Here is a 27,277-nt window from a genome sequence, read left to right on the forward strand (position 1 = left end):
GGTCGCCGAGAGGTATCAAAGAGATGTCATGGTCGTAAAAATGGGTCGTGAATCGTGAATCGTGAATCGTGAAAAGGTCGTAGAGAAGCGGCAAAGAGTCGTAAAGGAAGTCGTAAAGGAGTCGTCAAGAAGGCAGCGGCACGATCGCGAGATCTCTCTCTCTCTTTCCAGAGGGGGGAAGGAAATGATTGACAGGGGAGCGAGCCGTCCAAAAATAACGAGCCCCTGAGAAAAGTGCGCCAAGGCCCGCGCGTGTTCTTTTCATTTTCCCTCCACCTCTCTCTCTCCATATCGCGTCGTCAACACTCATTGATCACTCTCACGATTGATTGTTCCTTTCCACCAATCGGCGTGTTGTCTGCGCTCGCAAGAATGATGTTGATGCCTCAAGCACGCGAGAAGGACACGCAATTGATAAAAGCTTATGTCCTTCCTTCCCCTAAGGTGATGACTTGAAAAGAAGTCATCTAGTCAAAAGCTCGCTTCCAAAACACGAGGGGGAGACTGTTGTGCGTAGCTAGCAGACATGGCTGAGGGACCAATGTGAGCGAGAGATAAGAAGAACGCTGAAAAGCGAGTAGGCACGCTGGGAGGCATCTCGAGTCATCTGGGATACTTTCAAAACCTCTTGCGGCATGAAGGGTGAGGCAGCCCCCCCATGACAAGACAGTCCGCGAAGACCTTGCGACTCTTTCTCGCATGAGGACAGTGCCTACAATTGCGCATCTGCGCAGCCCAGCACTAGCGTAACACCAGATACCTCCATTCGCTACCACTCGTGCACTCGGCTTCGTGCCCAGAGTGGTGGGTTTGTGGCCCACGGCAGCGGCGTCTGTGCTACAATGAATCGAATGGAGATCAAATAATTTCTGGACTGAGCGATCTGCCAAGGCCGACTCAAATCTTTTGTGGCGTCTGCGCGCGCCCTAGCCTGCCTGCAGTTCTGCTGCCCTTCGAAACCAGAAATCTGGAGAGGATTTTTTTTTTAGGAACGGATGAGGCCGGAACTGGCCTGACTTTGCAAATGGGCAGGAAGGTCCGCTCATTCTTTACTTTTTTTTTGGCGACTATGTCCGTCGACTCTGCGCCCTTCCAATAACATTCCGAGGTCCGACTTGCGCACCATCAGCAGCACAAGCGACACCCGATCAGGAGTGCTCACAGCAAGGTCACGGTGACTCGAGCACTTATTGAAGGGGAAAGAGAGAGGGCGAGCAAGCATGAACCTTCCGTCACCAAAGACCCTGCGGGACGGCGACTCGCGCTCGACGTCCTACCAGCTTGACCATGCTTTGTTCTCCTGCGCCTCGTCTGCCGATCAGCCGGGCTACGACAACGGTGCGCCTGGGAAGAAGACGCCCAGGTCAGAATGGATTCCGACGTTACGCGACGTGGGCGACGCAGGAGGGGGGACCAGAATATCAGAGAGAGGGTTAAGAGGCAGCAACGACGAGGAGGGCAACTACGATAGAAACACCATGGACGTTGAGACTGGAAGAGGAGACGGACAAGACGCATCACCGTCGCGGTGGGGCAGCATCGTCGCTAGCGCCAAAAGGCACGCTGCCTTCATCGGCCCGGGCATCGTTGCGTCCGTAGGGTATACCGATCCAGGTGAGCTGGGAGAGCGCAGCAACGGCTTCTTGGCTATTGTCGTTCCGCTCACACTGAAGCCTCTGCTACAAAGGAAACTGGGTCACGGATCTATCGGCAGGCTCGCAGTTTGGCTATGCTCTGCTCTTCGTCGTTCTTCTCTCGGGCCTCGTTGGCATTCTCTTGCAGATTCTCGCCGTCCGCATGGGCGCCGTGACGGGGCATGATCTAGCGAGAAATAGTCGCTTGCTACTGCTCCCCGAGAACAAGACGAGGGCCGAGCTGAAGTGGTACAAGACGAGAGTTGTGGCACTGTGGCTTCTTTACCTCGTCTCCGAAGGCGCTATCATTGCAACCGAGCTCGCCGAGCTCATTGGTTCGGCTGTGGCCCTCAATCTGTGAGGCTCTTTCTTCACCATGCCTTCGTTGACCACCGTTTGCTGAAAAGGGAATTCTGGTACAGTCTCTTTCCACGGCTTCCCCTATGGGGCGGCGTCATTATCACAAGCGCAGATGTGCTGCTCATCCTCTTCGTCTACCGTCCAAGCGGTAACTTTCGCATCCTCGAAATCCTCATTGCGGCCCTGGTGCGTATGCTTCTCGGTTGGTGCCCTTTGTACGCCTCTGCTGACGCTAATGCACCTCGGAACAGGTCATGGTTGTCTTGGCCTGCTACATTGCCCTCCTGGTTCGCACTAAGCCGCATTGGCCAACCGTCTTTCATGGTTACATTCCCTCCTCAACGCTCGTTGAGCCGGGAGCTCTCTATGCAGGCATCGGGATCGGTGAGTGCCCTTTATTCTTCAAGTCCTCCAGAACGATTTGTTGATTCGAAAGCGAGCAGTTGGTGCCGTCATCATGCCTCACTCTCTCTTCCTCGGGAGCCACTTTTCGACAATCGATCGCCTTCGCCCTGTCAAAGTGCAGTCCGAAGAGGCGTCTGTCCAAGAGGACGCACGGGAAGGCCCTGCCGAGGCCGGGACGCCGTCCGGGAACCTCGGTCACTGGATTAGACGGCATCTCATCCAGCGCTTTCCCTCGATCGATGCTTCTTCCCTTCAACAATTTAGCATCAGGCGTGCATTCACCACGGCGCCCTCTTCGACGGATGAGATGGTCCCGCCTGGCGCATGCCATTCGATCGAATCTATCAAGCTCCATCTGCCACATGCTTCTTGGGACATTGCCCTTTCGCTCGTCTTCTTTGCCATCACCGTCAACTCGGCCATTCTCATTGTGGCCGGCGCTGCCTTCTACTACAATCGCGGCTCACGTGAAGTAGGCGATCTTTATGATGCTTATCACCTCCTTAGCGACACTCTTGGTAACGCGTGAGTACACGAGCCCTACGCCGGCCTCCTGCTATATTGTGTTCGCGGATCCAGGCTGACAAGGCGGGCATAGGTACGCGGTCTTGTTCGCTATTGCACTTCTGGCGGCGGGACAGTCAGCTTCCATCACTGTTACGTTGGCCGGTCAAATCGTCTCCGAAGGGTTCATCAATTGGCGCACCAACCCTTTCGTCCGACGTCTCATCACTCGGGTTATTACAATCATCCCTTCGCTCGCCATCGCATCAGCTGTGGGCCGAGGTGGTCTCAATGAGGCGGTGAGTAGCAGCTCTATAGCCTCCCGCCTCTCTTTTCGATTCTGACCATTTCTTCCTTCTCTTCCATCTCTTCCAACAGCTCGAAGCGTCTCAAGTGGCACTCTCCTTTGCCTTGCCTTTCGTCCTCGTGCCCCTTATCCTCGTCACCGCACTGCCATCCTTCATGACCGTGACCGAAGACACCGAGCAAGGCGGCGCGAGCCACAGCTTCACAAGCCACTGGATCGTGACGGCCGTCTCCATTGTGGCGTACGTTGCCATCCTGCTCGCAGACATGTACACGCTTGTCACAACCATCATGGGCAAGCAGTAGAGTGTTTCGTCTTTCTTTATTACTTCTAGTTGGCCTCGCTCCATCAATACTGTAGAACATCAATGCTTTCGATCAGTCCATCAGGTTCCGTTATCATCAATGTCTTCTTCACTCAATCTAATTCGCTGATGCCCTGATTGCCTGTCCCTTCTCGCTGTCTGCTAATTGGTCAAGTAACGTCTTCACTCGTGTCAAGACTTCGCCGCTCAGCAAGGCCTTCATCTCGTCTCTGAAAGCAAGCGGCCACTCCTCGGGTGGTCAAGCAGTCTCGACGGAAGTCCTCACATGACGTGGGAGGGATGACATTGGGATATACTGACGCAGCGATTAACAATTGCGCACGCTCAAGGACATCAAAAAGCCTGTCAGAGACGGAGATTGTGGAGTGAGCTTCTCGTCTGGCAGCACTACTAGAGAGAATGGAGACTCACCTTCTTGTGGATGATATTCGGGTCCTCGTTGTAGTCTTCTGCAGAGACCCACATCTGGCAGGACATCAAGTAGTGTGAGCAAAGGCAGCGACAAGTTGGCCCAACCATTGGCAACCAACCTTCTTGAAAGTGTTGAGACCTGCCAGAATACTGCCTCCAATCCACGTCGAGTACTTCCGTTCGGGTGGCGCGAGGATCTTGATCTTGGTCTCATCTCTCGCTAACCGCTTAATATCGTAGAGCAGTCGGTCGCCAAAGCCTGTTCAGACTTGCGTCAGCATTCATGAAGGGGGAAGGGAGAGACAAGGAATACTGACCCTTTGTCAATGTCGTCCCGCCGCTCAGCACGATGCTCTGGAAAAGCTCCCTCCTCATGTCCAAGTCCGCTCTATTGATTGAGTCCACGATGATTTGCGGCATGCCAGGGTATTCGAGTCCATGTAGTTCTGGGTTGAACAGGATTTCGGTCGATCTGAATCGCTCTGGCCCGAGCTGCAGAAAGTGCTTTCGGCGATCAGCAAAGCAGTGAGCTAGAAGTTTCAGCGATGAGAGCGCACCTTGATATAGTTGCCATCAGGCAGTCTAAATTCTTCTTCCTCTCGCAACTCCTTCTCCTCCTTGACGGGGTTCATGGCAATGTAGCAGCACTTCTCCTTGATCATCCTCACCACCTCCTTCTCTGCGCTCGTGTGAAGGTTGTAGCCTGCGGTGCGAAGATGGATTTGGAGCGCATCTGTCACGTCTCTGCCCGCCACGTCGACTCTTCGAATGGCCATAGGCATGCTGAAGCCTTCATAAACAGGCACGGCATGAGTGACACCATCGCCGGAGTCAAGGACGATACCCGTTGTCCGCCCCGACGCATAGAGGGAGAGCACTGCCTGAATGGACGTGAAGAAGGCTGGGACGTTGAACTGCTCGAAGAAGATATGCGCCGCCATTTCTCGATTCCGTCGAGGATTCAAAGGCGCCTCGGTGAGGAGCACGGGGTGCTTTAATGTGATTGAGAGCTTGAGCTCGAGCTTCATCTGCGCGTCAGCCTACCAGCCAAGACTCACCTCTTCGATGGGTGTGCCTAGCTCCTTTTCATACACATGTCTCCAAATCTTCTCCATGTCCTCCCAATCGGTGACGATGCCGTGCTCCATGGGGTACTTGATCTTGAGAAGACCACGAAGCTCCTGGGCCTTTTTGCCTATCAACGTATCCTCCTTATCTGACCCCAGCATGATCTTTGGATGTTTTGTCCGCCCCACACTGCCACAAGGTCGAGTCAGTCATCACTGCGTCCGACAACGACGAGAGGTCTACGCACAAGTTCGGAAAGTAGCATTTCGGAGTGCTGCCACCCGCAAAGCCAGCCTTGATCATCCCCGAGCCCTGAAAGTAGAGATGCAAGTCAGCAGAGAAGATATTGCTCGCACACGGCGCCACTCACATTGTCGATGACGACAGGCTGGTTGGTGAGGACGTTCTCGAACTCTGTCGGCATCCTGCTCCCCTGCCCCTTCCTGAGTTAGCGCTGTCGCGAGAAGGACGACGCTGCGACGAATCCAACACTGGTAACAGAGCGTGCATGACAGACTGTTTCAGTCACTCGAGCGGCTTTTGTCATTTTCGAGGTCGGCTCAGCCTCGCGCCGATGTCGCCGGGCCACGCGTTTGCCACTTTGGAGACTTATCCCCGCTTGCGCTCTTCGCTGAAAAAGGATTCCCCAGTGTTCCTCGCTTGCTCGCTGCTGCTTCTCCTTTCTCCCCACACAAACCAACCCGACAGCTAGAGACCATGTCGTTCCAGGCGATGATGTCTGGAGCAGAGTGCTCGACGGGCAACAATGCCCTGTCGCAGTTTCTCAAGCACACGAGCGGCGACCGCTCTCTGCAGCAGGGCGACCGGACGCAGGCCGGCCCAGCTGGGCCTTCGAGCTCGTCGATGCGACAGCAGGGCCCCATGGGACCCGGAAGCGGACCCGAAGCAGAAGCCTTCTTCCGCCAGCAGCAGCAGCAGGGCGGTCCGCAGTTTCAGCCAGGTGCATACGACTTCGAACAGATGAAGGCCGAGATGAACAGGATGGGTGGCGCTGGTGGCCCCGGTGCTGGTGCTGGCTGGGCCGACGAAATGCAGCGCCGAGGTGCGCCTGGTTCCGGACCGCAGCCATTCTCACCCGAGATGCTTCGACAGATGGGCGTTGGAGGCGGTGGACCTAATCCGGGTGAAATGGAAGCCGCATTTGCCCGAGGAGGCGATGGTCAGGGTGAGTGGAGTTGATCCTCTTTTGGCTGGCCGGCGAAGCTCACAAACGTGTGTGCGCCCTTAGCCCAAGCGTGGCGGCAGCAGTTTCCCAACTACCAGCCCCAGAGCTCCACGACGTCGGGTTCGGGCGGCGGCAGTGGCGGTGCCTCGACTTTCGCTCCTCGCTATGGTATGGGAGGCTCCATGGGCATGGGCTACGGTGGCATGTCGAGCATGGGCGGCATGGGCATGTACAACCGTGCATCCCCTCAGCTGAGCCAGAGTAGGACCCAGCAGCAACAGCAGCAGGGCAATGGCCAAATCGTCGAGCTCGACGACGCAAAGTGGGAGGAGCAATTTGCCAAGCTCGACCAAGCCGGCAAGGATGGTGAGACGGCGACGAGTACGGACAAGGGCAAGGGCAAGGGCAAGGCAAAGGAGGATGACGAAGACCAGCTGCCGTCAGAGGCGGAGCAGGATCGCAAGGTCCGCGAAGCACTCGATGCTCTGGAGCGAGATGTGCAGGCCGATGGCAATGAAGCCCAAACGCGCTTTGAGGAGCTGTGGAAGAGCATGAATGCCGGCAACGCGCCCGATCCAGACCTGGCCAACTGGGAAAAGGAGCTCAGCGATGCCCGCAACCGGATGCAAGATGAAATGTATATGCACCCTGGAGGTGGCATCGGATTCGGGGAAGCAGCCCGAGGAGAGACGGCCGGGCTCGACGGTACTGAAGACGCTCTCCTCGACGGCTTCGGTACGATCAGCGCTGATGGCTATCCTCGTCTGGGCAGCTACCGCTTCGACAACCGGAATCCCTTTGTAAGCCACGAGGACCCCTTGAGTGAGGGCCTGCGGTTGCTTTCCAGCGGTGGCAGTCTCGCCGATGCTGCATTGCTGTTCGAAGTGGCCACACAGCGCGACGTCGCCGGTGGCACAGGAGGCGAATCGAATGAAGTTGATGCCCAGATGAGGCACAAGAGCGAAGCCTGGCGTCGCCTCGGCGAGGCTCAAGCGATGAACGAGCGGGAGACGCAAGCAATTCGAGCTCTGGAAGAGGCCATCAGGCTCGACGAAGGCAATCTGGAGGCGTACATGTCGCTTGCCATTGCCTACACCAACGAAGGGTACGATGCTGCGGCACACTCCACGCTGGAGCGCTATATGCAGCGGGCCTACCCCCACATCAAACCAGCGCCACTGCCTGCTTCTATCTCCGGTCCCAAAGATCCCATCGAGGGCACAGTCTCGGGCGATGGCACGACGAACCCATGGGCATCGCTTAACCGTGTCACTTCGCTGTTTCTCCAGGCTGCGCGGGAGGGTAACTCCAGCGGTCGCATCGACCCAGAAGTCCAGGTTGGTCTCGGCGTACTCTTCTACTCCAACAGCTCGTACGACCAGGCAAAGGACTGCTTCGAGACCGCACTTCAGGCCAGGCCAAACGATTTCCTCCTCTGGAACAGGCTCGGCGCGACGCTTGCCAACGGCGGCAAGCCGGAGGAAGCCATCGAGGCGTATCACAAGGCATTGGAGCTGCGACCGACGTTTACGAGGGCAATCTACAATCTCAGCGTCTCTTGCCTCAACCTGGGTGCCCATCATGAGGCAGCCGAACACCTTCTGGCCGCCCTGTCGCTTCAGCAGACGCATGCATTGCCCGATGTTCCCCCCGATGTCGGCCCTGGAGACGTGCGCGTGCCGCCCTTGGCCGAGGCACAGGAGAGTTCCAACCTCTGGAGCACGCTGAGGCGAATCTGTGAGTCCGCTCCGTTGTCTTTGATTCTATTCTCCTTGCTGACTCCTTGGGCCCTGCCTTTGCCTGCAACAGTCCTTTGCATGGATCGAATGGATCTGGCACAGCACGCTCATGTCGGAGCAGACCTGTCTCAGTTTCGAGCTCAAGGCTTTGAATTTTGAGCAGGAGCAGGAGCAGCCCAGGCCGCTATTCATAGCATACGACGAGGATGGACTGATCCGATGGCACTAAACACACAAACAAGCACTCAAGTCTTTGCCCTTTTCTCCCTCACTACGCCTGTGCCTAACTCCAATCATGATGCGATGATACAGAAATCAGAGAAGAAAGTCCGCTTCAACAAGAGAGGAAAGATGTGATTTTGCTTGGCGGGCGCGCTGTCGCCCGAGAGCCGGCCCACAACACGCGCTGTTTCAGGCTGCTTTGGCGCTGAACCAAATCTTCCTCCACTTTTGACAGTTTCTTGCTGCTCGCGAGAAGAACGCAAGGCAAGCGAAGTGTAAAATATCTCCTAAGTTGATTCCGAGTGTGTTGGCTGCTTCAAACCAACTGCGCGCCCGTCCTTTCCCCCTCCCATCCCTCTGAGCGAAGAGGTGCGCGCCGTGGCTCGTATATATATCCCCTGGACGACTCCGACGAGGGCACCAGACGATCCCCCGACCAACAACGACGGCGACGACGGAGGGGCAGGATCCCTTTTAGTGCCGACCTCGCCTCTGCTCTTTTGTCTCTTTTCGTTTGTTTGGATTCAAGAGGCGGGTTCAAGAGGCGGGTTCAAGAGCGGAACGGAGAACGCAGGACTCAGACTCTCACGCGAATGGAGGATCGGACCTGGATGAGATCACTCCGCAAGCAAGTCGGCTGGCCGCATTCGCATTCGCATTCGTTTTCGCACCTGCCTATGCACTCGCATTCGCACCAGCCATGACGAGCAACAGCGCGTCGGGAAGTCGTGGTGCGTTGCCAAGAGAGCAAAAAGGGGCGCCGCCGCCGCCGCCCGCGTCCACTGGACTTCGGGGCGTCGCAGGCGCGGGCGGCGGAGGCAATAGCGGAGGAAACGGAGGAGTTGAAAGGGGCAGAAGCGTCGATGAATCAGACGCTCCACCTGCAGCAGCTGCTGCTGCAGGTGCAGCTCCAGCGTCGGCATCATCGGCGGCTACTCTTCTCATGGCCGCCAATGCCCTCGCCCAGACGTCGGCGCAGAGCGTAAGCAAGGCGTTGCTGGGCCAGGCCCATGCCGTCGCTGCGGCCGAAGCCTCTGCTGCGCCCCTCTCCCTTGCCTTTTCTTCGTCGTCCTCAGCTTCCATCCTCTCTCCCTCACTCTCAGCACAATCGGCATCGGCGTTTTCACTGTATCCTACAACTGCTTCTTCTTCCCTTCCCACCTCCTCCTCGTCCTCCTCTTCCTCTTCCTCCAAGCAGCGACAGCACAGTCAAGAACAGCACCACCACCACCACCACCACCACCACCTCTCGACGGTGCCGGAATCGCCTCGGTCGGCGGCAAAGATGGCCGTGGGCGACATTGCGACGAGGGTTGCCGCCTCCGAATACGTGCAGCAGGCTCTCGGCGTCAAGCATGCTGCTGCCAGTGCTGCTGTCAATGGTACCGCTCCCAGCGCAGGCGATGGAGGCGTCGGTGGACGCTACGATGCTGCCAATCCATTTCAGGGCGTGCCTAGTATGCCCCGTGAGTGACAAGTCAGATCTCGATCTCGATCTCTTTCGGTCATCTCTATCAGAGGAATGAATGCTGACGAGTCTGAGGGCTTTGCTTCTGCCCTGTCTCTGTCGATGCCAGTGATGCCGTCTGCTTCTCTGGCCATGCTCCCACCTGACTTCGACGGTGCTCCCGAGGCCATGCGGGCCACTTTTACGCCCATGTGGACCCGACGTGGAAATACGAGTGCGGGCGGGGCTGGCGCCGCGTTTCAGCCCGTGTGAGTAGCTTTGTGTACGCCCTTGGTTCGGACTATGCTGGACTTGAATGCGAGGGGGGGGGGGCAGTGGTAGCAGCATCAGCAGTTGCAGGCAGGCAGGCAGAGAGACGAACAGACCGACAGACCGAGTGGGGCTGGGTTCTCATTCTCGGACGATGTCACGTCATCATCTCAGCGGACGTCGTCGTACACACGCCGCTCCCCTTTCCTGACTTGCTCCTTGCTGGCGACGAAGCCAGCAAGTGGCAGGACGGCATCCCCCCTCTTCCCATCCTCGAGCGTCGTTTTCCAATCTCTTTCGGGACAGTACTGACATTTGTCGTCCCTTCCTCCCCTCCTTCCTGAATGCAACGCGTCCAACTCGATGTCCATCCCCGACGCTCCAGGTACCGCTTGGCGCCCGACGAGTATCAGGTGAGCTACCAGCCAGAGGAGTGAAGAGCTCCTCGCCGTTCGGGGCTCTGGTCCCTCTTTCGCATCTCTTCACTGACCTTGTCGAGAAACTTCATTTCGGCAGATCCTAGCTTCGGCAGCGGCAGTGGCCACCGTCGCACTCACCACTGCCAGCGGCTCGGGAAGCCATGAAACCGCTTCGCTGGCCAAGGATCCCACGGGCAGCGTTTCAGGACAGGCTCAGTCCTTTGGCGGGGCTGCAGCACCGGTAGCAGCGAGCCATCATCGGGTACTCACTTCGATGGAGCAGGAGCACATTGCCGGCCTTCTCCGAGCATGGGTGAGCCAGGCGCAGACCCTTTTTCTCATGCTTTGACTCCCTGCTGATTCTACCTCATTTGCGCCCACCATAGGCCGGCCTCGAGGGACCGCAGAAGCAGGCCGAGGCACGCGAGCAACTTCAGCAGAGGCAGGCCAACGTCGTTCTTCAGGCATCCAATGGCGCTCAAGTCATTGAAGACGGCGGCGCCCCGCAGCAGTCCTTCTTCCCGCCAGACGTCGCCCGTCACTACCAGGTGAGCAGCGCGCCTGCCGCTGAATTCTCCTCTCATGCTAATGCCCCTTTATCCTGACCGTACAGAGCCAGCTCACTGCATTTGCCGAGGGCTACTACAACGAGCTCCACAAGGAGGCCTTCAACTCGTCTCACCAAGTGCCAGGATCATCGCAGCAGCAACAGCAGCAACAGCAATGGAGCCAACGTTCGGCTTCTGAGGTCACCCAAAAGGCTGCTGCGACGATGCAGCAAGAGCAGCAGCAGCAGCAGCAGCAGCAGGTTGCACCAGTCGCTGCACAGGATCCGGCCGTGCTCCTCTCGACTGTCTCCACCACATCGGGCCTCGACGTCAGCTCGCCGGAGCTGCGTGATCAGATGCTTCAGTACGCCCACGGACTCTACTCTACAGGAAGCACCACCGAGACCGTCCAGGCTTCTGAAGGCGAGGCTGCTGCTGGAGGGGAGGGTGCAGCGCAGACGCAAACAAAGACGAAGGTGAAGCTGCACCCGACGCTGTTGCCACTGCTCCACACGCTGCGGGACCTGCACCCCAAGCACAAGCCCACGCTCCTCCTCCTGAGCTGCGCCTACTACAGCGCAGGTGACCTCGCCGCCAGTCTCATGTACAACAACGAGATTCTCAAGCTCGATCGTGAGTGTGTATACTGTGACAGGTGCTCTTTGGGGACTGACAAGAGACAAACTGCGCAGCCAAATACGTCGAGAGCATGAGCAACATTGGCACCACTCTGCGAGCTCTCAACCGGTGGAACGAGGCCGAGAGCTGGTGGTGGCGCGCTATCCGGCTCCGGCCTGGCTACTGGGATGCCTATGAGAATCTTCTCGGCGTCCTCAGCTCACCGCAGCAGATGCCGCTGTCCCACGAGCAGAGGGTGGCCAACGAGCGCGCGGTCGAGCAGGGCCTCTTGCCCGAGTCAAACATGCAGCGGTCCAGCGAGCAGCCGCAGATGGGCGAGCCGCGGTTCCAGGAGGCGCTCAAGTTGTGCGACTTTGTCGAGGCTCACGTCATGGCCGCCAAAGATGAAAGCTCGGGTGGCGACAGCGATGAAAGCCGGCCGAGGAAGGTGGCGGGAGGAGGCGACCACCCTGTATGCATACCCTCCCACCTTCCCGTTTCGCAGGCATGGAGACTGCAGAATCTCTTTTATGCAAAGGGCAACCTCAAGTACGTTTTGACCAACAATGGCTCCGTGCCAGCGGCCAGAGAGTATCAAAAGGCAATCGAGATCTCGCTTTCGTCGTCGGAGCAGAGTGCCTACAGCCTCAAGGACCTGGTCGTTGCCACTTACGTTGCCGCCATCCTGACGATGAAGACAACGCTCCCGGGTACTGATCCAACGACGCTCGTCGCAGAGGTCGCCCGGGCCATTGGTCTAGACGTGCGAGACCCAACGCACCTCCAGGCAATGGCAAGTGGCAAGTACGCTACTCTCAGCTCTGGCGGCCTCCTTCGGCTCGTTCGCGACTCGGGCGACATCATCGTAAAGTTCCTCTTGCGCATTGGCAAAGGGCAGCTGCCTACGCTCATGCTGCTTCCTGAGCTAGCAATCAGGCTAAGAGAAATTCTCTTTGCCGAGACAGAAGGGCAACTGCCTGCTCTGGCTCTCAACGCGCACCTTCAAGGAGCCAAGAGCCCCGTTGGATTTCAGCAGGCTTCGCAGACCACGAGCACCATTCTTCTCACTCTGGCCAAGCTCTATCAGGACGCGACGGCAGTAGCCCCTGCGGCTGCCAGTGGGACCCAGGGCGGCCCCCTGACGCTCGGGGGTATTCCTCCGTCGCTCTCGTTGATGTTTCCGCTCTACTACCTCTCCATCTCGCTCAACCCTTCTGCGTCAACGGCGAACAATGTCGGTATCCTACTCTCTTCGCTCCCGCTCATCTCCCAGGTCGCAGCGCCCAACGGACAGCGCCAGACCGTCAATGGCCAAGCGCTGGCGATGCAGTACTACACCCACGGTCTCAACCTGGACCGCAAGCATCCCCACCTTTACACGAACCTCGGCTCGCTCTTCAAGGACCTTGGCAAGCTCAACGAGGCGATTCAAATGTACGAAAAGGCCGTCGAGTACAGTCCCAACTTTGATGTGGCCCTGGCGAATCTTGGCAATGCGATCAAGGACCAAGGAAGGCAGCACGACGCGATCCAGTACTACCGCAGAGCCGTCCAGGTCAATCCTCGCTTTCCCGAGGCACTCTGCGGCCTCGTCAACTCGCTCCTGGCTGTGTGCGACTGGAGGGAGGTGTACCCGGACAAGGAGGCCGGTTGGTCTGGATGGATGTCTGACGTCAAGGATCTGGTCCAGCGGCAGCTTGACGACGGCACCCACTACGGTGCAGGTACGCTGGCTGCCGAAGGGACCCCTTTCGATTGGGCAAAGCTCGTGGCTGCTGCCACGGGCGACACGAGGCCTTCAACGGTTGACAGCCTGATCCGACGCTTCCAGACGTTTTACCAAACTCTCGATCGGCAGACGCTCAAGATCAACGAGGGTTCGTTCGTCATCCGACTCATCGAGCGACTCCTTCGCCGAAGTCAGAGGAGGTGGTACTTGGACCGCTTTGGAAATATGATTCGACAGCAGCAGCAGCAGCAACACAATCAGTCGTCTATGCCGATCGATCCAACGTCCGAGGACGTCAGACTTTACCCGAGGGTGCCCATACCCTCGTGCCTCGTCACCCCTACCGTGCCCACCGTGCTCCCCTTCCACACCTTCACGCTCAAGATTCCCCCGAGGCACATTCGCCTCATCTCGCACAGGAACGCCCTGCGCATCTCGCAAACGACGCTCACACAGATGTGGCTGCCGGCCCACGTGTACCCACCACCACCTCCGCCCTCGCCCAAGCTGCGTGTCGGCTATGTGTCTTCGGACTTCAACAACCACCCCTTGGCCCATCTGATGCAATCCGTCTTTGGCTTTCACGACCTCAGCCGCTTTGACGTGTTTCTGTATGCGACGACGGCGTCGGACCAGAGCCCCTATCGGCAAAAGATTGAATCCGAGGCGCAGCACTTTGTCGATGTTTCGACGTGGACGAACCAAGCGATCATCAATCGCATCTTGGAAGACGGCATCCACATCCTTATGAACCTCAACGGCTATACCAAGGGTGCCAAGAACGAAGTGTTTGCCGCGCGACCCTGCCCCGTCCAGATGGAGTTCATGGGCTTCGCAGGCGGCATGGCCTCCGGATGGACCGACTGGATCGTGGCAGATCCCATTGTGTGTCCACCAGACCAGACGAGCGTTGACCAGTGGAGAGCCAAACGACGGTTCCAGCACACGTTGCCCCGTCCGACGGACTTTGGCGGCGATCTGGACCCAGAGGAGCCCGGTGACGAGTGGGTCTATACTGAGCGCTTCATCTACATGCCCCACTCGTACTTTGTCAACGATCATGCTCAGGGCTTCCGGGAGCCGCAGGAGCGCCGTGCGATCGACGGTCACCTCATCAAGCCAGGCGAGATGTCAGATGAGGAGGCGTGGGCCGAGGAGGAAGAGCGTCGATGGAAGGCCAGGAAGGAGCTCTGGCCGAACCTGCCCGACGACTTTGTCATTTTCAGCGACTTCAACCAGCTGTACAAGTTTGAGCCGGAGCTGTTCAAGCTCTGGCTCAGGATCCTCAAGCGCGTACCGAGGTCCATCCTGTGGCTCTTGCGGTTCCCGGCAGCGGGCGAAGCGCATGTCCTCCGGTCGGCCAAGGAGTGGGCGGGTGAAGAGGTGGCTTCGAGGGTCATCTTTACCGAGGTTGCGCCTAAAGGGGTCCACATCCATCGTGGCAGAATCGCAGACCTGTTCTTGGACTCGCTCGAGTGCAACGCACACACGACGAGCGCCGACATCCTCTGGAGCGGCACACCTGTCCTGACGTGGCCCAAACACCGTTACAAGATGGCTAGCAGGGTCGCGGCAAGCATCGTCAATGCCACTGGCCTGGGCGAGAGGCTGATCGTCGACAGTGAGCAAGCCTACGAGGAACGAGCCGTCGAGCTCGCCAGTGGACTCGCCTACACCTATGTCGACGGGCAAGGCAGGGCACTGGAGCCAGTCCAAGCGCTCGGCAAGATCACAGCTGAGGCGTTCAAGTTCAACGCCGCGAGCAGCTCGGCACAGCCGCATTCTGCCCAGCAGCCACAAGGCCAGCAGTCTCAGGGGACTGCGAATCTCGACGCTGACAGACACTCTGCGATGGCGCCCGCCAACGTGGGTCAGGCAGCTGCGGTTTCGTCCAAGAGCACTGCAGCGGAGGATCTGGGCAGGGACTCGGTCGAGCTTGTCCATCAGGGCGAGCCGCAGGGTCCACCGGGTGCAACGACGCGGCGTGGCCATGGCGAGCTCTCGGAGCTCCGCAAGATGCTCTTCCTCACACGCGACAAGAACCCGCTCTTTGACACGCGTGGATGGACTCGTGCGCTGGAGAGAGGCTACGAAGAGGCATGGAAGAGATTCGTCGAAGGTACAGACGTAGAGGATAGCCCAGAGTGGGAGGCCTTGCCTGAAGACGCGCCCGAGAAGCGGAGTGGCCACATCTGGCTGACGGCGAGCGACGCAGGCAGGGACGACTTCTACGCCACCAAAAAGGTGCTGTAAATCACTTGACGACGCTTGTTTCCTTTTCTTATTACTGCTGCTTTCGTCCACGCCTGATTTCCCAAGGCGAATTCTTCCTGTTGCCTGTGCTGCCAACGCCTCTGCTTTCTGGGCTGGAAATGCCCTGGACTTGATGGCCTTTATTGTTTAATTTAATCACCTGTCAATTCATGAGATGGGAGATGAATCACTGCTGCTGCCAGGACAGCGTGCTGCAATTGAAGCAGGGGCAGGCGTCCACGGCGCGACTTGGTGGCCAATGCGCTGAGACCGAAAGGCCAAATCAACATAATTAGGCGCGTCGTGCGGGCGGGCCGTTTAACTCACCACCACACCACCACCACCTACCTCTCCTCCTACTTCCTTGCGACTGGTGATACAGGACATCGCGATTACATTCACTGGGCTCTTTTCTATATTCGAGTCAGATCGGAAGCTAGCTGCATCAACATCGTTGCGTTTGCTCCAGACCCGCTGCTATCGACCCGCCGAGTAGGAAGGCCAGGAGCGGAAAGAACCACCAAGATCGTGTTCAGATCGTTTCCCGACAACGACCCTTTTGATTCTTGAGGGCGGTAACGAACACTTGCCGAGGATGTTTGGACGCTTCTTTCACCTCATGGTCGATGCCGTCCTGATCAGCGTTGCGCTGAGCGGCATCAAGCGGAGCACGGGCCTAACGCCGGCTATTCGCAAGGTGCCCAACAAGGATGTGCGCAACCTGCTCCGCGTCTATCTCGAGACTGGCGAATGGGTGAGTGCTTCTTCCGTGCTCTCTTGTCTTTGTCTCGCCTGTCCTGGCCTGTGTATCGTCATATGCTTGTCGAGAGCGCCGGCTGGCTCGTTGGGCGAGCCTTGCGCCAGCGGTATCGTATGTGAAAGTAGAGCGCCATCACTGACCGCCTCACGTCGCTTCAGCTCATGGACCTCTCTGTCGTCGTCCTCGGTCGTTCCAACTACTTTGAGCGCATCCGATGAGAGGCCTCAACGCTCACCGGCGAAAGGCTGGATGCGCCCAGAAACCAAGCGTGTGGCACCAGTCACGCGGGACTTGGCGACGCGCCTATGGCGCGACTGAATCACAGTAGCGATCCCTGCTCGGGAATCCTCGTTTTGATACCGGACGCCGATCAGTGTGTGTGTATTTGTACGAGCAATGAAGAGTGCGATCCACCACAGGCTTGAGATCAGGTCCAAGGAGAGAGGCTTGATAGGGGTCATTCCCTCGCCACCAAAACCGAGAGATGATTAGCACATCCCTGGGCCTTTACGTGACTGACTGTATGCGTTTCTTTTGATGCCCATCCCTTCAATTCCGCTTGAAGCCGGGGCGGAGTCGGCAAAGGCCATTCTCTCACGCCATGAGACGAAGTCGAAGTAAGGCTCAACAAGCAGCATCATGCGTAACCACGTGAGGCGCGGCGATGGCGATAAGCCCCCTCCACAATGTTTTTAGGTTGCAAAGAGCAGCCCAATTACACGACGTAGAGAAGATGAATGCAGGAATTGCGGTGGCGATGAAGCCAGAGTTGACGGCTCAGGAGCAGACAACAGCGTCAGGGCAGCAGAATGCGGGAGGCCAGGACCCGAACCAGGCCGCGGCTGATGCGTACAGACAAGCACCGGCGGCAGCAGCAGCAGCGTCACGGACGGCGCAAGACTGCGAGACGGGCCAATGTGTGGCCGAGGAGGAAGACCCGATGAAACCAGAGACGTTTACCGCACCTCTTCGAGGCCCGCTTCCGGATCCTACTATCGTGATTGAGGTGAGGACGCACGCAGGTCTTTCACGCACGACTGATGAGACAAGAGCTGACCAGGCCTGCTCGCGGCAGTTCTGTGATCGATGCCGATGGCTCCATCGCGCGACCTGGGTCCAGACGGAGCTCTTTCTCACTTTTCAAAAGCCACACGATGATTCGCAAAGTGTCGCGCCCTCAAAGGCCTCGGGAGGAGCACACATCGAAGGCATCATGCTGCTTCCGCAGACGGCAAAGCAGACCGCAGGCCGCTTTCGCGTCTGGCTCTACCGCAACTCAGCGGCGCCGACGCTGCTCTGGGATCGCAAGGTCAAGGGTGCGTTCCCCGAGCTCAAGGAGCTCAAGCAGATCGTCAGAGACCATGTTGCCCCTGGTCAGAGTCTAGGCCATTCGGACAAGCACGCCAAACCGCCTCCGTCGAAAGATGTCTCATGATGTTAGATTACAACAGCCCTCTTAATCTATTCATCAGTCAGCCAATCGATGCGCTCCAGGATCCTGTTCACGTTTGGGAAGGGCTTAGCGCCTGCAGTCGAATCTGTTGTGCCAATAGCAAGACTCACCACGGTCTCCCTCGCCACTAATCCCATCCCGTCGCCTTCCGTGCTACGCCCCTCGACAGACGCGAGATCACGCCGGGGAAGAGGATGGGGATCCTTATAGCATGTGCTACCCTGTGTCCACCAGACCCAGTCGACGCCGTATCCGTTCTTGCGCTTGCGCTTCGCAGTGGGTACGACTCCACCTGGCTTGAACCGGCTCTTCCTCTGGCAAGTATCAATGACCCTTATCTTTTCGACTTCCGTAATCGGTCTTCCATTCACTTGGCTGCAAGGATGCTGTTGTGAGTCGACCCCAGAAGGGCAATACCGTTAGGTCGGGGAAGCCGAATGCACTCACGAAATTACGAGGCAGACAAAAGCAAGAAGCAGCGCAAAAACGGCCTTTTTCATGCTACCCGTCGTGGTCCGCTGGATATAGGCCCTTGTGGCCTAGACTGCGAGTGAGAATAAGAGAAGGAGAGTTCCAGGCCTGCCTGCGAAAGTTTCTTTGAGATGGAGAGATGAGAGGAGGGAGACAAGGGTCTCTCAAGGCACTTGATCGCGGTTGGGCTTGAAGAGCGGCTGAGGCTCGGCGCAAGAGTTAGATTGGCGAGAGAATTCCACGTCCTCGACGCCCTCTCCTTGTCCGCCACGGCGTTCATCAATAAAACAACGCCAGACAAGACGCGATCAGAAAGATTGATATGATATTGGCATGAATCGTTGGTAAGGACAGTCCCCGGAGAAGCGATTGAACAAGACTAGAGAAGAGAATTCTAGATGCTCTATTAAGCCTAAGCCTTGGCCTTGGCCGTGTTGGGCTCCCCATATCGGTTGGCCTCGACAATGTCAGCCATGTCGGCTTCTTCCTCCTCTGCCAATAATCTCTCCGCCTCGAGCGCGGCAATGCAGCCCGTACCAGCCGACGTCACGGCCTGTCTGTACTTCTTGTCCTGCACGTCACCGGCGGCAAAGACGCCTTTGACGCTCGTCATGGCAGTACCTGGCGTGGTGACAATGTAACCGTCGGCATCACACTCGACCTGACCCTTGACCAGGTCGGTGGCGGGGACGTGGCCGATGGCATAGAAGAGACCGTTGGCCTCGAGGTCCCTCTCCTCGTTCTTCTTGATGTCCTTGACACGAACAGCCTTGAGCAGGTCGCCATCTCCCTTTGCCTCGAGGGCAACGTGGTTGAAGAGGACGGTGACTTTGGGGTGGTTCAGCAGCCGCTTGGCCATGATCTTGGACGCCCGCAGCTCTTCTCGGCGGACGAGGACGTAGACGTGGGAGCCGTATTTTGTCAGGTATGTCGCCTCTTCGGCAGCCGAGTCACCGCCACCAATGACAACCAGTGGCTTGTTCCGGAAGATCGGCACGGCACCATCGCACACGGCACACGCGCTGATGCCGCTCTGCCAGTACGTCGACTCGCCAGGCAGATCCATCCTCCTCGCACTGGCACCCGTGGCCATGATGATGGTCTCTGCCAACTCCGGCGCCTCGTTCTCCTGGCCCTCGCGCCAGAACTTGAACGGCCGCTGCGACAAGTCCAGCTTGGTGATTGTCTCGGTGAAGATCTGCGTGCCATGCTTCTCCGACTGTGCACGGAACTTGTCCATGATCTCTGGTCCTCGAATGCCGTCCGGAAAACCGGGGAAGTTCTCCACGTCCGTCGTCGTCGTCAACTGACCACCGGGGGCGAGGCCGTTGGCAAGCATGCCTTCGAAGAGCACCGGCTTCAGCTCAGCACGAGCCAGGTAGATGGCCGCGGTGTGGCCGGCAGGGCCCGATCCGATGATGACCTGAGAGATGTATAAGCACCATGAATAAGAACACTTTCATCATAATCACTCACCACCTTGTGCTTCTTCTGCTCCGCAGAGACGCCATTGGAAGTGGCTGAGGGTGCCATTTTGTCTTCAGACTCGGCGTGGATAGATCGGGAGTTGGCGATGACTGCGGCGACTGTCGCGGCGCTGGATGCCAGGGCAAATGCGGTGGCGGGTTTGGGACGTGCGGATGCCGAGAGGATGAACGGCGCTCTATTGGAAGAAAAGAGCCGTCTTGAAAGAGGAGCTCTGCGAGTGTGGCAATAGAGGTTGGAAGGGGTGTAAGACGATTCCGATAAGGGCCTTATGACCTGTTTTGCAATTTGAGTTCGGACAGCTGAGAGCATCAACTGGTGGGACGGAAAGAAGTCCCTTTGCCTCGAACACTTCTCTTGGTTCTTGAGGGCGTCGTCGTTTGTTGCAGAGAAGGAGAATGCTGTGGAAGGTGACAATCTGCGGGCCGCCCGGTCATAAGTGCCGGGGAAACACGTGACTATTCACAGACGCCGAACCGAAATTCCGGCCACCGGCTATCACGCGATTCCGCTCTCGGGGGAAGTCCGCGCTCGACCAGACCGTTATTGATAGTCATCTACGCCTATATGATGACTGCTGTGCCAGAATGTGGTGTCCACTTCAAGTTTCTGCCATTCGCTCATGTGAGGCTCGCACCAGTAAGATAACATCGGTGGCGCTTTTGACATTCGAGCAGTGATACCGCATTCAAAGAGGGGACGTCAGGCGAAAAGAAGTTCACGTGCACCGTCAGTACTTTCCGGAGAGCGATTGTAGAGGTGCACAATGGGCAGTACATTCGCAATGACAAGTGAGAGAGACCCTTCAATTCATCGTCTGCTGCCCGCAAGCATCGTCCAGGCCCTGTCCACCGTCTGAATTCGCATCTTAATCTCGTCGGAAACGATGTGATGGCACCGCCCCAGCCTTCCAGCTTCATCAAACATGTATCTCTGATACTTCCCTTTACTGACCTTCGCTTCATGAACCCCTTCGCTCCTTTCTCTAAAGGAACTCCACCGACGTAGCGAAGAATTGTAGGAAAGGCGAGACCAACCTCATGAGTATGGGACGCTTCGAGGCACGCGCGTGGACCGAGCTCCACTTGCAAAAGCAGAAAGTCTGGTGCTCTCTGCGTGGGGTTCTTCTTCGATAATCAAGTGTCTACGCAGCATTTGCCATGTCTCAAGCATGGCAGGCCGACGGCGATCAGCAGCAGCAGGAGGGAAACAGCACCGGCCAAGGATTGAGGGGTGGGTCGGCTGCAGGTGGCTGGCCCGACGTTCCAAAGCCTCAAACTGGTCTTCCCAACTCGGTGCAGAGCCAATTAACGCCTCAGGAAGGTCAGTCTTCTTTCCGCTGGTCTTGCTCTCCTTTCCCCATTAACTTCGCTGACTTGCAATACAACATAAGCCGAAGCGATTCGACTTGTCAAAAGATCCTCGGACAAGGCTCGTTATGTGAGTGGTCCCCCCTTCTTTCGTCCTTCGGGCTCTTCTTCCCAAGCTTCTCGTTCCCGTCCTACTCTGAGGCGGACGGCTCGCTAATGACCCTCACTTTTGAATTCCAACAGGCAGGGTACTTCCTCGGCGGCACACTCACCTACCTCCTCCTCCAACGGCGCAAACCGAGCCCGCCTGGGCTCGTTGGCCAGGCGAGCATGACGATTCTCGGCGCCTTTGCGGGCGGCATCATCATCATGCCCTTTGGCATGCTCACGGGCACAAAGCATCTGCGCAACGTCGAAGACCCCAAGCACCTCGCCAGCGTCATGCAGTCCGCCATCGACCAGCGGCGCGGACGGCCACCGTTGCCGATTACGAGTGGTCCCGGGGCTGGAGTAGGGGTGGGTACAGGAGCAGGAGCAGGAGCAGGAGCAGGAGCAGGAGCAGGAGCAGGAGCAGGAGCAGGAGCAGGAGCAATGGGCGCGCAGCTGGGCTTCAGCGCTGATGGCAGCCAGGGGCAAGCATCGCCGTATCCTTCTTCACCGCCCTATCCCTCTTCCGAGAGAGATTCGTCGCCGTCCTCGCCAGGAGCTTTCGACTACGGTCATGCGCCGCCGCTGGAGCAGCAAGGCGCGTCACAGCAGCAGCAGCAGACATCGTCGAGATGGGCTCAGCTGCGCGGCGAACGTGGCGTCCAGGCGTCGGCATGGGACAGGATCCGACAAGAGAAGGCGCGCGAGTCAATGGCGCAGCGCAATGGTAGCAGCGGTGTCGGCAGTTCCTACGATATGGGCGCAGAGGGACCGGGAGCACGAGCTGAAGGAGGGAGAGAATCGAGGTACGGAAGTCCGGGGAACCTCGCTGACCCAACTTTCGGCAAGGGCACCTCAAATAACCGAGACCAGGCCAGGCAAGAGTTTGAGGCCAGCTTTGAGAGAGAAAAGAGGGGCCTGGATGGATAGTAGTAGCATAACTTGAGTGCCGCATCTTCTGTTATTCAAACAATTCTGTCGTCACCGTCTTCTTTACATACAAAAATCAACGACACAGTCGGCTCAACTAGAGAAGAGAAAGAAAAACCCAGGGTGAACTAAAACAAGATAGAAGAAGGCGAAGTCGACGAAAAAAGGTGACGCAGATGGAAGACCAAATAATGGCAGAACTAGTGCATCCTGGCACCATTGCCAGGACCTGGTGATCGCCTTCGGAGCTGAGATGGAGAGGGACCGCGGGCCGACGGAGCGGACGCAGCTGGAGGTATGGCCTTGTACAGAGGAGGCAAGGTCCTGCCTTCGAAGCCGCGTGGTTCCGACTGCTGCCCGTAGTGCGATTGATGGTGCAGCAGCTGTTGTTGCTGTTGCTGTTGTAGTAATTGCTGCTGATGCTGCTGCTGATGCTGCTGCTGTTGCTGTTGCTGTTGCTGCTGCTGCTGCTGTTGTTGTTGTTGCTGCTGCTGCTGCTGCTGTTGTTGTTGCAATTGCTGCTCGTATTGCTGCTCGTAATGCTGCTCGTATTGCTGCTGCTGCTGCTGTTGCTGACGGGACAAGCGCGGAGCCTCTTCAATGGGAGATCGCCGGGCGGAACCAATGTTACGACCATTTGAAGATACCTGCGCAGGAGCAGGCCCGAGCTGGTGAAGCGCCGAGCCGGGAGGAACGGCTGAGGAGGGAGCGTGCGGAGGTGGATGGGACAAGTAGGTCGTCTCGCCCCTTACCCCCGACGGTGACAAGGAGGGGCGCCCATCGTAGCGGCCGGGCTGCTGCTGTTGTCGTTGCTGCTGCTCACCGTATACTTCCGGGTAGCCGCCGCCGGGCGAAGGTGAGGGTGGAGGACCGCGCTCGTCGTTTGCTAAGCTGCTTATCGGTTGAGCGTACAAGAGCCCAGGACGGTACGCGGATCCTCCGTTGGGACCGCCACCACCGTTGACAACGCCACGTGTGCTGCTCTCGCTGGCGGCGTGATTGGACGAAGGGGAATAGCGCAAATAGGGGTCCGATGCGTGGCGCCGCCTTTGCTGCTGCTCCTCGTAGCCACCTGCCGGGTGGCTTGCCGCGGCCTCGTGTCCACGCCGAGTCATGAGCTCCGTTGCAGGCGTTCTGGGAGGTGGCTGAGGAATGGCGAAAGGACTTGGACGGGCGCTTTCGTTGGGTTGGGCCGCCCACCCTGCGCGTGCAGAGGCCCGATCGTCATAGTACGGTGGTGCGCGGCCTGGGTCGAAAGGCGAACGGCCCTGGTAAGGAGAGGCGCCTGGCGGCGAAGAGACGCTCTGCTCGGTGTCGTGCCCGGGATGTTGCCTCGCCATGGCGGCATGCTGTTGCTGCATTTGCTGCTGGTGATGAGTTTGGAGATGATGGTGCTGTTGCTGAGGATGAGGGTGATGGTGCGGCGATGGATGGTAGTAATGCTCCGAGGCCACCGGCCGGGGCATGTGATAGCGCTCCTCGGGCGACGAGAGCGGGTAATCACCCTGACTTCCCTTGGGAATGGCCAAAGGTCGAGGCTGACTCTGGAAGTAGTCTGGGTGATGCTGGTGAAGACCGTGAGGAGGAGGCGCTTGCTGATGTGGAAGATGGTGTTGCAGATGGCCACCAGTCGCTGGTGAATAGGCTGGGTAACCGACCCTGCCAACACGTTTACGCTTTGGCAAGCCTGCATCGCCGCCATTGTCAGAATCATCGTCGCTCAGCATCATGGCATCGGTCGGCCTCTTTGCTGCTCGAGCACGGCGAGCCCTTGGGTTCTTGCGCACCCGGACCTTGAGACCCTGGTCTGCAAAGGACTTGGACAGAGTCGTCGATTCCTCCATACCAGGAAAGCGCTTGGCCGTGAAGACATTGAAGGGCGACGAGTAGATGGACTTGCAGTGATGCACCATGTTTCCAATTGTCTCAAAGAGGCAGAGTTTGAGACGGTAGCGACCCTCGACACGGATTGACAGGTCGGGAAAGACGAAGAAACCTTGCTCAGAGCCATCGATGTCCTTGAGGTGGTACAAGCACGAGACGCAGCTGCCCGTCGTGTACCTCGTCTTGCCATCCTGGAGCAGGTGGAGTTCCTCGTCCGTCTCGGCGTCGGCGAGCATGGCATACATGAAGTAGTGGGGGTTTTCCAGGTACCACGTCTTGTCTTCCCATCCTTCGCCCCATTCAGTCGTGACGGGCACGCCGCGACGGATGCCGGGGGCGGAGCTCCGGTTGGAATACCCGGAGCGGCCGCTGACCTTGGGCGGGGTTATCGCTTCGGCTGAAGCTGCAGCGACGACTCCTGCTGGCGTGATGTTTGCCTCGTCGCTTTTGCTGCTGGCGCTACTGCTACCGTTGCTGCTGTTGCCGTTTGCATTGCCGCTGCCGCCCGTCTCGGCCAGTTTGCTTGGCGAAGGATGATCGTGCGAAATCACCCGTAGCTGGATGATCGGGGCAGGGTCAATCGGCCTACGGTCGGCTGTTTGTGGCCGAAAAGTCAGCTCTCTTCACTCTGATCTCGGCACACTGATGAGAGACACGGAGGGAGGGTATGGCCGCTCACCTTTCTCGCCAACGCCACACATCCGCGAATGCTTTGGCTGCTCACGAATTGTCATGAGGTATTCGCTGATGAATGAGAATAAAATAGATGGCTCAGCAAGTCATGCTCAAGGATGCGTGAAGAGAGAGAGAGATAAGAGATCCTGCTCACATGTTCTCGCGACTCTCCGTGACTTGCTGAAAGGCTGTGTACTGGAAGGCCGTGCCAGGGTCCGCGCCAATCATGGCCTCCTGGTTCTCCTTGCCAGCCGAGTCCGGCTTGTTCTCAACCATTGCCTGCTCGACTAGATTAGACGAGTGCGAGGAAGTGAGGGGCGGTCGAGGTCTGTAGGCGCTGGCCTCTGGGGAATCGGACTCATTCGAGGGCTCCGAGCCCCGTCGCGACGAAGGACCTTCGTCGTTGTCTGCATTTCGGTGCTGATGATGATGATGATGACGGTGGTGATGAGGATCTTTTGTCACATTCTTGCGGTGCTCGTGGCCGCTCGTCGACGATAGGGAAGACGAGGAAGAAGGGGTCAGGAGGTCCGAAACAGCGAGACGCGAAGGTTTGGGCCGTGCTGCTTCCTCATCTTCGCCTTCGTCTCTGACTTCCCTCGAGTATGGCGAGGAGTGCGACGTGTTTGGCGGCGACGACGATGAAGGATGCTTGCGGCGCTCATCGTCTCCGAGCCCAATCATCATGCCACCGGTGGCCGAGGAGCTGGGCGACGTGTAGCAGTCACTGTTTCTCGAAGACGATGATGCAGGGTCGTGGTGACGAGACGAAGAAGGCGTTGAGTGCGACGAGGCCAGTGCAGCGGCCGTCGACAGGATGTCAAGGGACTGCCTCTCTTCGCGAGATTGGTCGGGCAGAGGTGAACGAGCGTGCGCGACGAGGGTAGCGGGCGGGATGATGGGCACGGACGTGCTGTCGCAGCGACGCGAGCAGCCGAATCACGGTTGTAGCGCAGAAACGTTGACGACGTCGGTGATGACAAGACCTGTGACGACGAGGGCAGCGGTGGCCAAGAGATTGGTGGCGAAGAGCGACGGCCCACGGAGGTGGAGAAGAACGACTGAAGAACTTGTTAGTTAGATGAAAGCTTTCGATAGTGGACTGGGAGAAAAGAAGAAGAAGAAGAAGAGAAACAGCGGCCGTCGTCCAATGAAAGCAGGATTGAGACACAGCGAGGGTGAGAAGCGGCGGAGCGCCAATTTGGACTACGGGGGGGCGACCGAGGAGCACAGCTTCGCTTGACGTTGCTCCGCCTGTGGGATTGTCTGAGCGCACGTCGCGGCTGCAAACAGGCACCGATTCCCATGCCCCGACCAGGATAGTCGTTGAACGGAGACATCGGTCTAAGCTAACCCCGGCCCAAATCACCTCAGCTTCAAGCCCCGGTCGACCACTCGCCCCACCCCTTGATCTCTTTACAAGCTCCGGTGTTGGCCTCCCATGCCGTTGCGCGGGCAAGACGGACCTGCACAGCCCGCAACCAAAAAGAAGGCCGCCCCTCCTCCCCCTCCTTCTCCTCAAGCTCCTTTACGACTTGGGGAAAAGCCCAGAAGCTGCATTGACGCGGCCGACGAACAGTGCAATGCGCACACAGTGGGAAGAAGGCAGCGCTTGTGCCTCGTTGTGCCCTTCTTCTGTGTGCATGTGCTGCCAAGCGCTACCGCGGCCCGCCCAGCGAACAAGATTGCACTTTTCACTCACCCCTTCTTGCTGCCGCTGTGGATAATTGCTTCTTTACGCTCAGCTGCGCCTCCGCAAAGCCCTCTTCTTTTCAACTGGGAACGACCGAGACGTCTCCCTCGTCGGAGAAGCGAGTCCTCCTATCTTCGGGGGCGACGACAAATGGGGAAGCGGGCCGGGAACGACGAGGCTTTATTTTACTACTCAGGCGAAAGACCGATCAAAACGTCAAGCCAATTTGTCGCGCTCCGCTGGGCTCTTTTTCGGATGCCGTCAAGACGTCGACTGGGCTAAGGATGTGCTTGGACCGCGGCAGACGTATGCGATGGTAGTGCTGAGGCGCGGTGATGACTTGGGCGTGTCTATGTGATTTTTGCAAGCTAAGGTAAGATTGGGGGAGGAGGCCCCGGCAAATCTTCCTCTTTCCCGTCGTAGTGTCCCTCAATCAGCTAGTAGCAGTAGTAGTACGTGTAGTAATTGTAGTAAAGAGTGCCTGCTGCATTTTTGCGACACGCTTTCCGCGCAATGACACTGCTAAAACACTACACGAGCTACTCTAGTCTGTTTCAAGCTACTGCAGCTGCACTCTGCTTTTGTTTTTCTTTTGCGTTGCCTTTTTGGCGACATGCATGCTGTGGACCACACATTGTCGCCGATTAGAGAGGACAATCAATCATAGATCTGGAAGGGAAGTCAAGCGGGAAATGCTTCTTCTCCCTGTCGACGGGCCTGGCTTGTGTGGCCCGGGCCTGATTTGCCCTTTTTTTTTTTTCTTTTTCTTCTCGGCCTTATTTTTTTCCTGTCCTCCCAGACCTAAGAGAGGGCGCTACGGAGGCGAAAGTGCCCCCTTGCCCCTCGTTCAAGAGCGTGACAGGCGTGGGATTTCGTCCCACTTTCAGTCTTGCTGACATGAGCCCACCCACTCGGGATCGTCGCGAGAGCACGGCGCAGGGCCCGAGACATGATCAGTTTCAGGCTTTGCGTCGTCAGTGCCTCAAGATGGCAGGTGGGGGAGAAATTTCGCACTGAGAATCGT

At 57.8% G+C, this 27,277-nt stretch overlaps 11 protein-coding genes across 11 annotated transcripts; 7 read left to right on the plus strand and 4 right to left on the minus strand.

Moving 5' to 3' along the window:
* Nucleotides 1-1,478: 1,478 nt before the first annotated feature.
* Nucleotides 1,479-3,515, plus strand: FA10DRAFT_228280 (natural resistance-associated macrophage protein; the record flags this gene model as incomplete). The annotated part of the gene is made up of 7 exons (XM_025518742.1): nt 1,479-1,614; nt 1,688-1,991; nt 2,057-2,180; nt 2,246-2,378; nt 2,438-2,924; nt 2,998-3,202; nt 3,282-3,515. 7 exons carry the CDS (start codon nt 1,479-1,481, stop codon nt 3,513-3,515), a joined length of 1,623 nt encoding a protein of 540 aa, XP_025379328.1.
* Nucleotides 3,478-5,463, minus strand: FA10DRAFT_265932 (putative centractin). Its single transcript, XM_025521271.1, has 8 exons — nt 5,385-5,463; nt 5,262-5,326; nt 5,005-5,203; nt 4,504-4,938; nt 4,264-4,438; nt 4,066-4,205; nt 3,947-4,000; nt 3,478-3,877 (listed from the first exon to the last, which is right to left on the minus strand). The coding sequence occupies exons 1-8, from the start codon at nt 5,436-5,438 to the stop codon at nt 3,869-3,871; spliced, it is 1,131 nt and encodes a 376-aa protein (XP_025379329.1). The 5' UTR covers nt 5,439-5,463; the 3' UTR covers nt 3,478-3,868.
* A 198-nt stretch (nt 5,464-5,661) lies between these two features.
* On the plus strand, nt 5,662-8,274 carry FA10DRAFT_265933 (TPR-like protein). The gene is made up of 3 exons (XM_025521272.1): nt 5,662-6,200; nt 6,264-7,937; nt 8,010-8,274. Exons 1-3 carry the CDS (start codon nt 5,732-5,734, stop codon nt 8,096-8,098), a joined length of 2,232 nt encoding a protein of 743 aa, XP_025379330.1. The 5' UTR covers nt 5,662-5,731; the 3' UTR covers nt 8,099-8,274.
* A 1,778-nt stretch (nt 8,275-10,052) lies between these two features.
* On the plus strand, nt 10,053-15,763 carry FA10DRAFT_85102 (hypothetical protein). Its single transcript, XM_025525741.1, has 5 exons — nt 10,053-10,291; nt 10,395-10,610; nt 10,684-10,845; nt 10,911-11,478; nt 11,538-15,763. Exons 1-5 carry the CDS (start codon nt 10,223-10,225, stop codon nt 15,443-15,445), a joined length of 4,923 nt encoding a protein of 1,640 aa, XP_025379331.1. The 5' UTR covers nt 10,053-10,222; the 3' UTR covers nt 15,446-15,763.
* A 30-nt stretch (nt 15,764-15,793) lies between these two features.
* FA10DRAFT_265935 (DUF1748-domain-containing protein) lies at nt 15,794-16,625 on the plus strand. The gene is made up of 2 exons (XM_025521273.1): nt 15,794-16,199; nt 16,364-16,625. Exons 1-2 carry the CDS (start codon nt 16,041-16,043, stop codon nt 16,421-16,423), a joined length of 219 nt encoding a protein of 72 aa, XP_025379332.1. The 5' UTR covers nt 15,794-16,040; the 3' UTR covers nt 16,424-16,625.
* Nucleotides 16,626-16,962: 337 nt separating this feature from the next.
* Nucleotides 16,963-17,640, plus strand: FA10DRAFT_229048 (hypothetical protein; the record flags this gene model as incomplete). The annotated part of the gene is made up of 2 exons (XM_025518777.1): nt 16,963-17,211; nt 17,281-17,640. 2 exons carry the CDS (start codon nt 16,963-16,965, stop codon nt 17,638-17,640), a joined length of 609 nt encoding a protein of 202 aa, XP_025379333.1.
* On the minus strand, nt 17,629-18,349 carry FA10DRAFT_84950 (hypothetical protein). Its single transcript, XM_025525740.1, has 2 exons — nt 18,106-18,349; nt 17,629-18,033 (listed from the first exon to the last, which is right to left on the minus strand). The coding sequence occupies exons 1-2, from the start codon at nt 18,156-18,158 to the stop codon at nt 17,667-17,669; spliced, it is 420 nt and encodes a 139-aa protein (XP_025379334.1). The 5' UTR covers nt 18,159-18,349; the 3' UTR covers nt 17,629-17,666.
* Nucleotides 18,147-19,995, minus strand: FA10DRAFT_265938 (putative TRR2-thioredoxin-disulfide reductase). The gene is made up of 2 exons (XM_025521274.1): nt 19,606-19,995; nt 18,147-19,552 (listed from the first exon to the last, which is right to left on the minus strand). Exons 1-2 carry the CDS (start codon nt 19,660-19,662, stop codon nt 18,542-18,544), a joined length of 1,068 nt encoding a protein of 355 aa, XP_025379335.1. The 5' UTR covers nt 19,663-19,995; the 3' UTR covers nt 18,147-18,541.
* A 468-nt stretch (nt 19,996-20,463) lies between these two features.
* Nucleotides 20,464-22,122, plus strand: FA10DRAFT_265939 (hypothetical protein). The gene is made up of 3 exons (XM_025521275.1): nt 20,464-20,937; nt 21,008-21,054; nt 21,168-22,122. Exons 1-3 carry the CDS (start codon nt 20,775-20,777, stop codon nt 21,999-22,001), a joined length of 1,044 nt encoding a protein of 347 aa, XP_025379336.1. The 5' UTR covers nt 20,464-20,774; the 3' UTR covers nt 22,002-22,122.
* FA10DRAFT_85180 (hypothetical protein) lies at nt 22,102-25,444 on the minus strand. The gene is made up of 3 exons (XM_025525743.1): nt 24,715-25,444; nt 24,610-24,629; nt 22,102-24,480 (listed from the first exon to the last, which is right to left on the minus strand). The coding sequence occupies exons 1-3, from the start codon at nt 25,245-25,247 to the stop codon at nt 22,202-22,204; spliced, it is 2,832 nt and encodes a 943-aa protein (XP_025379337.1). The 5' UTR covers nt 25,248-25,444; the 3' UTR covers nt 22,102-22,201.
* Nucleotides 25,445-25,902: 458 nt separating this feature from the next.
* On the plus strand, nt 25,903-26,752 carry FA10DRAFT_85178 (hypothetical protein). The gene has a single exon (XM_025525742.1). It carries the CDS (start codon nt 26,002-26,004, stop codon nt 26,533-26,535), a length of 534 nt encoding a protein of 177 aa, XP_025379338.1. The 5' UTR covers nt 25,903-26,001; the 3' UTR covers nt 26,536-26,752.
* The last annotated feature ends 525 nt before the right edge of the window (nt 26,753-27,277 follow it).

This window comes from Acaromyces ingoldii (genome assembly GCF_003144295.1).
Source record: "Acaromyces ingoldii strain MCA 4198 unplaced genomic scaffold FA10scaffold_2, whole genome shotgun sequence".
Classification (NCBI taxonomy): domain Eukaryota; kingdom Fungi; phylum Basidiomycota; class Exobasidiomycetes; order Exobasidiales; family Cryptobasidiaceae; genus Acaromyces; species Acaromyces ingoldii.

What these genes read in the sequence shown, in the direction of transcription:
- FA10DRAFT_265932 (XM_025521271.1), bottom strand. Translation starts at nt 5,438, where the DNA reads ATGCCGACAGAGTTCGAGAACGTCCTCACCAACCAGCCTGTCGTCATC. An exon ending in AAATGCTACTTTCCGAACTT is followed by an intron (nt 5,204 to 5,261) that starts GTGCGTAGACCT and finishes ACCTTGTGGCAG; the next exon opens with TGTGGGGCGGACAAAACATC. An exon ending in CGGGACGACATTGACAAAGG is followed by an intron (nt 4,206 to 4,263) that starts GTCAGTATTCCT and finishes AAGTCTGAACAG; the next exon opens with GCTTTGGCGACCGACTGCTC.
- FA10DRAFT_265933 (XM_025521272.1), top strand. Translation starts at nt 5,732, where the DNA reads ATGTCGTTCCAGGCGATGATGTCTGGAGCAGAGTGCTCGACGGGCAAC. An exon ending in CCGAGGAGGCGATGGTCAGG is followed by an intron (nt 6,201 to 6,263) that starts GTGAGTGGAGTT and finishes GTGCGCCCTTAG; the next exon opens with CCCAAGCGTGGCGGCAGCAG. An exon ending in GAGCACGCTGAGGCGAATCT is followed by an intron (nt 7,938 to 8,009) that starts GTGAGTCCGCTC and finishes TGCCTGCAACAG; the next exon opens with TCCTTTGCATGGATCGAATG.
- FA10DRAFT_85102 (XM_025525741.1), top strand. Translation starts at nt 10,223, where the DNA reads ATGCAACGCGTCCAACTCGATGTCCATCCCCGACGCTCCAGGTACCGC. An exon ending in ACGTCGCCCGTCACTACCAG is followed by an intron (nt 10,846 to 10,910) that starts GTGAGCAGCGCG and finishes CTGACCGTACAG; the next exon opens with AGCCAGCTCACTGCATTTGC. An exon ending in CGAGATTCTCAAGCTCGATC is followed by an intron (nt 11,479 to 11,537) that starts GTGAGTGTGTAT and finishes CAAACTGCGCAG; the next exon opens with CCAAATACGTCGAGAGCATG.
- FA10DRAFT_265935 (XM_025521273.1), top strand. Translation starts at nt 16,041, where the DNA reads ATGTTTGGACGCTTCTTTCACCTCATGGTCGATGCCGTCCTGATCAGC. An exon ending in ATCTCGAGACTGGCGAATGG is followed by an intron (nt 16,200 to 16,363) that starts GTGAGTGCTTCT and finishes ACGTCGCTTCAG; the next exon opens with CTCATGGACCTCTCTGTCGT.
- FA10DRAFT_84950 (XM_025525740.1), bottom strand. Translation starts at nt 18,158, where the DNA reads ATGAAAAAGGCCGTTTTTGCGCTGCTTCTTGCTTTTGTCTGCCTCGTA. An exon ending in TTTGTCTGCCTCGTAATTTC is followed by an intron (nt 18,034 to 18,105) that starts GTGAGTGCATTC and finishes GCATCCTTGCAG; the next exon opens with CCAAGTGAATGGAAGACCGA.
- FA10DRAFT_265938 (XM_025521274.1), bottom strand. Translation starts at nt 19,662, where the DNA reads ATGGCACCCTCAGCCACTTCCAATGGCGTCTCTGCGGAGCAGAAGAAG. An exon ending in AGCAGAAGAAGCACAAGGTG is followed by an intron (nt 19,553 to 19,605) that starts GTGAGTGATTAT and finishes TACATCTCTCAG; the next exon opens with GTCATCATCGGATCGGGCCC.
- FA10DRAFT_265939 (XM_025521275.1), top strand. Translation starts at nt 20,775, where the DNA reads ATGTCTCAAGCATGGCAGGCCGACGGCGATCAGCAGCAGCAGGAGGGA. An exon ending in CCAATTAACGCCTCAGGAAG is followed by an intron (nt 20,938 to 21,007) that starts GTCAGTCTTCTT and finishes ATACAACATAAG; the next exon opens with CCGAAGCGATTCGACTTGTC. An exon ending in CCTCGGACAAGGCTCGTTAT is followed by an intron (nt 21,055 to 21,167) that starts GTGAGTGGTCCC and finishes GAATTCCAACAG; the next exon opens with GCAGGGTACTTCCTCGGCGG.
- FA10DRAFT_85180 (XM_025525743.1), bottom strand. Translation starts at nt 25,247, where the DNA reads ATGATGATTGGGCTCGGAGACGATGAGCGCCGCAAGCATCCTTCATCG. An exon ending in ACGGAGAGTCGCGAGAACAT is followed by an intron (nt 24,630 to 24,714) that starts GTGAGCAGGATC and finishes CTCATTCATCAG; the next exon opens with CGAATACCTCATGACAATTC. An exon ending in CGAATACCTCATGACAATTC is followed by an intron (nt 24,481 to 24,609) that starts GTGAGCAGCCAA and finishes GGCCACAAACAG; the next exon opens with CCGACCGTAGGCCGATTGAC.
- FA10DRAFT_85178 (XM_025525742.1), top strand. Translation starts at nt 26,002, where the DNA reads ATGCCGTTGCGCGGGCAAGACGGACCTGCACAGCCCGCAACCAAAAAG.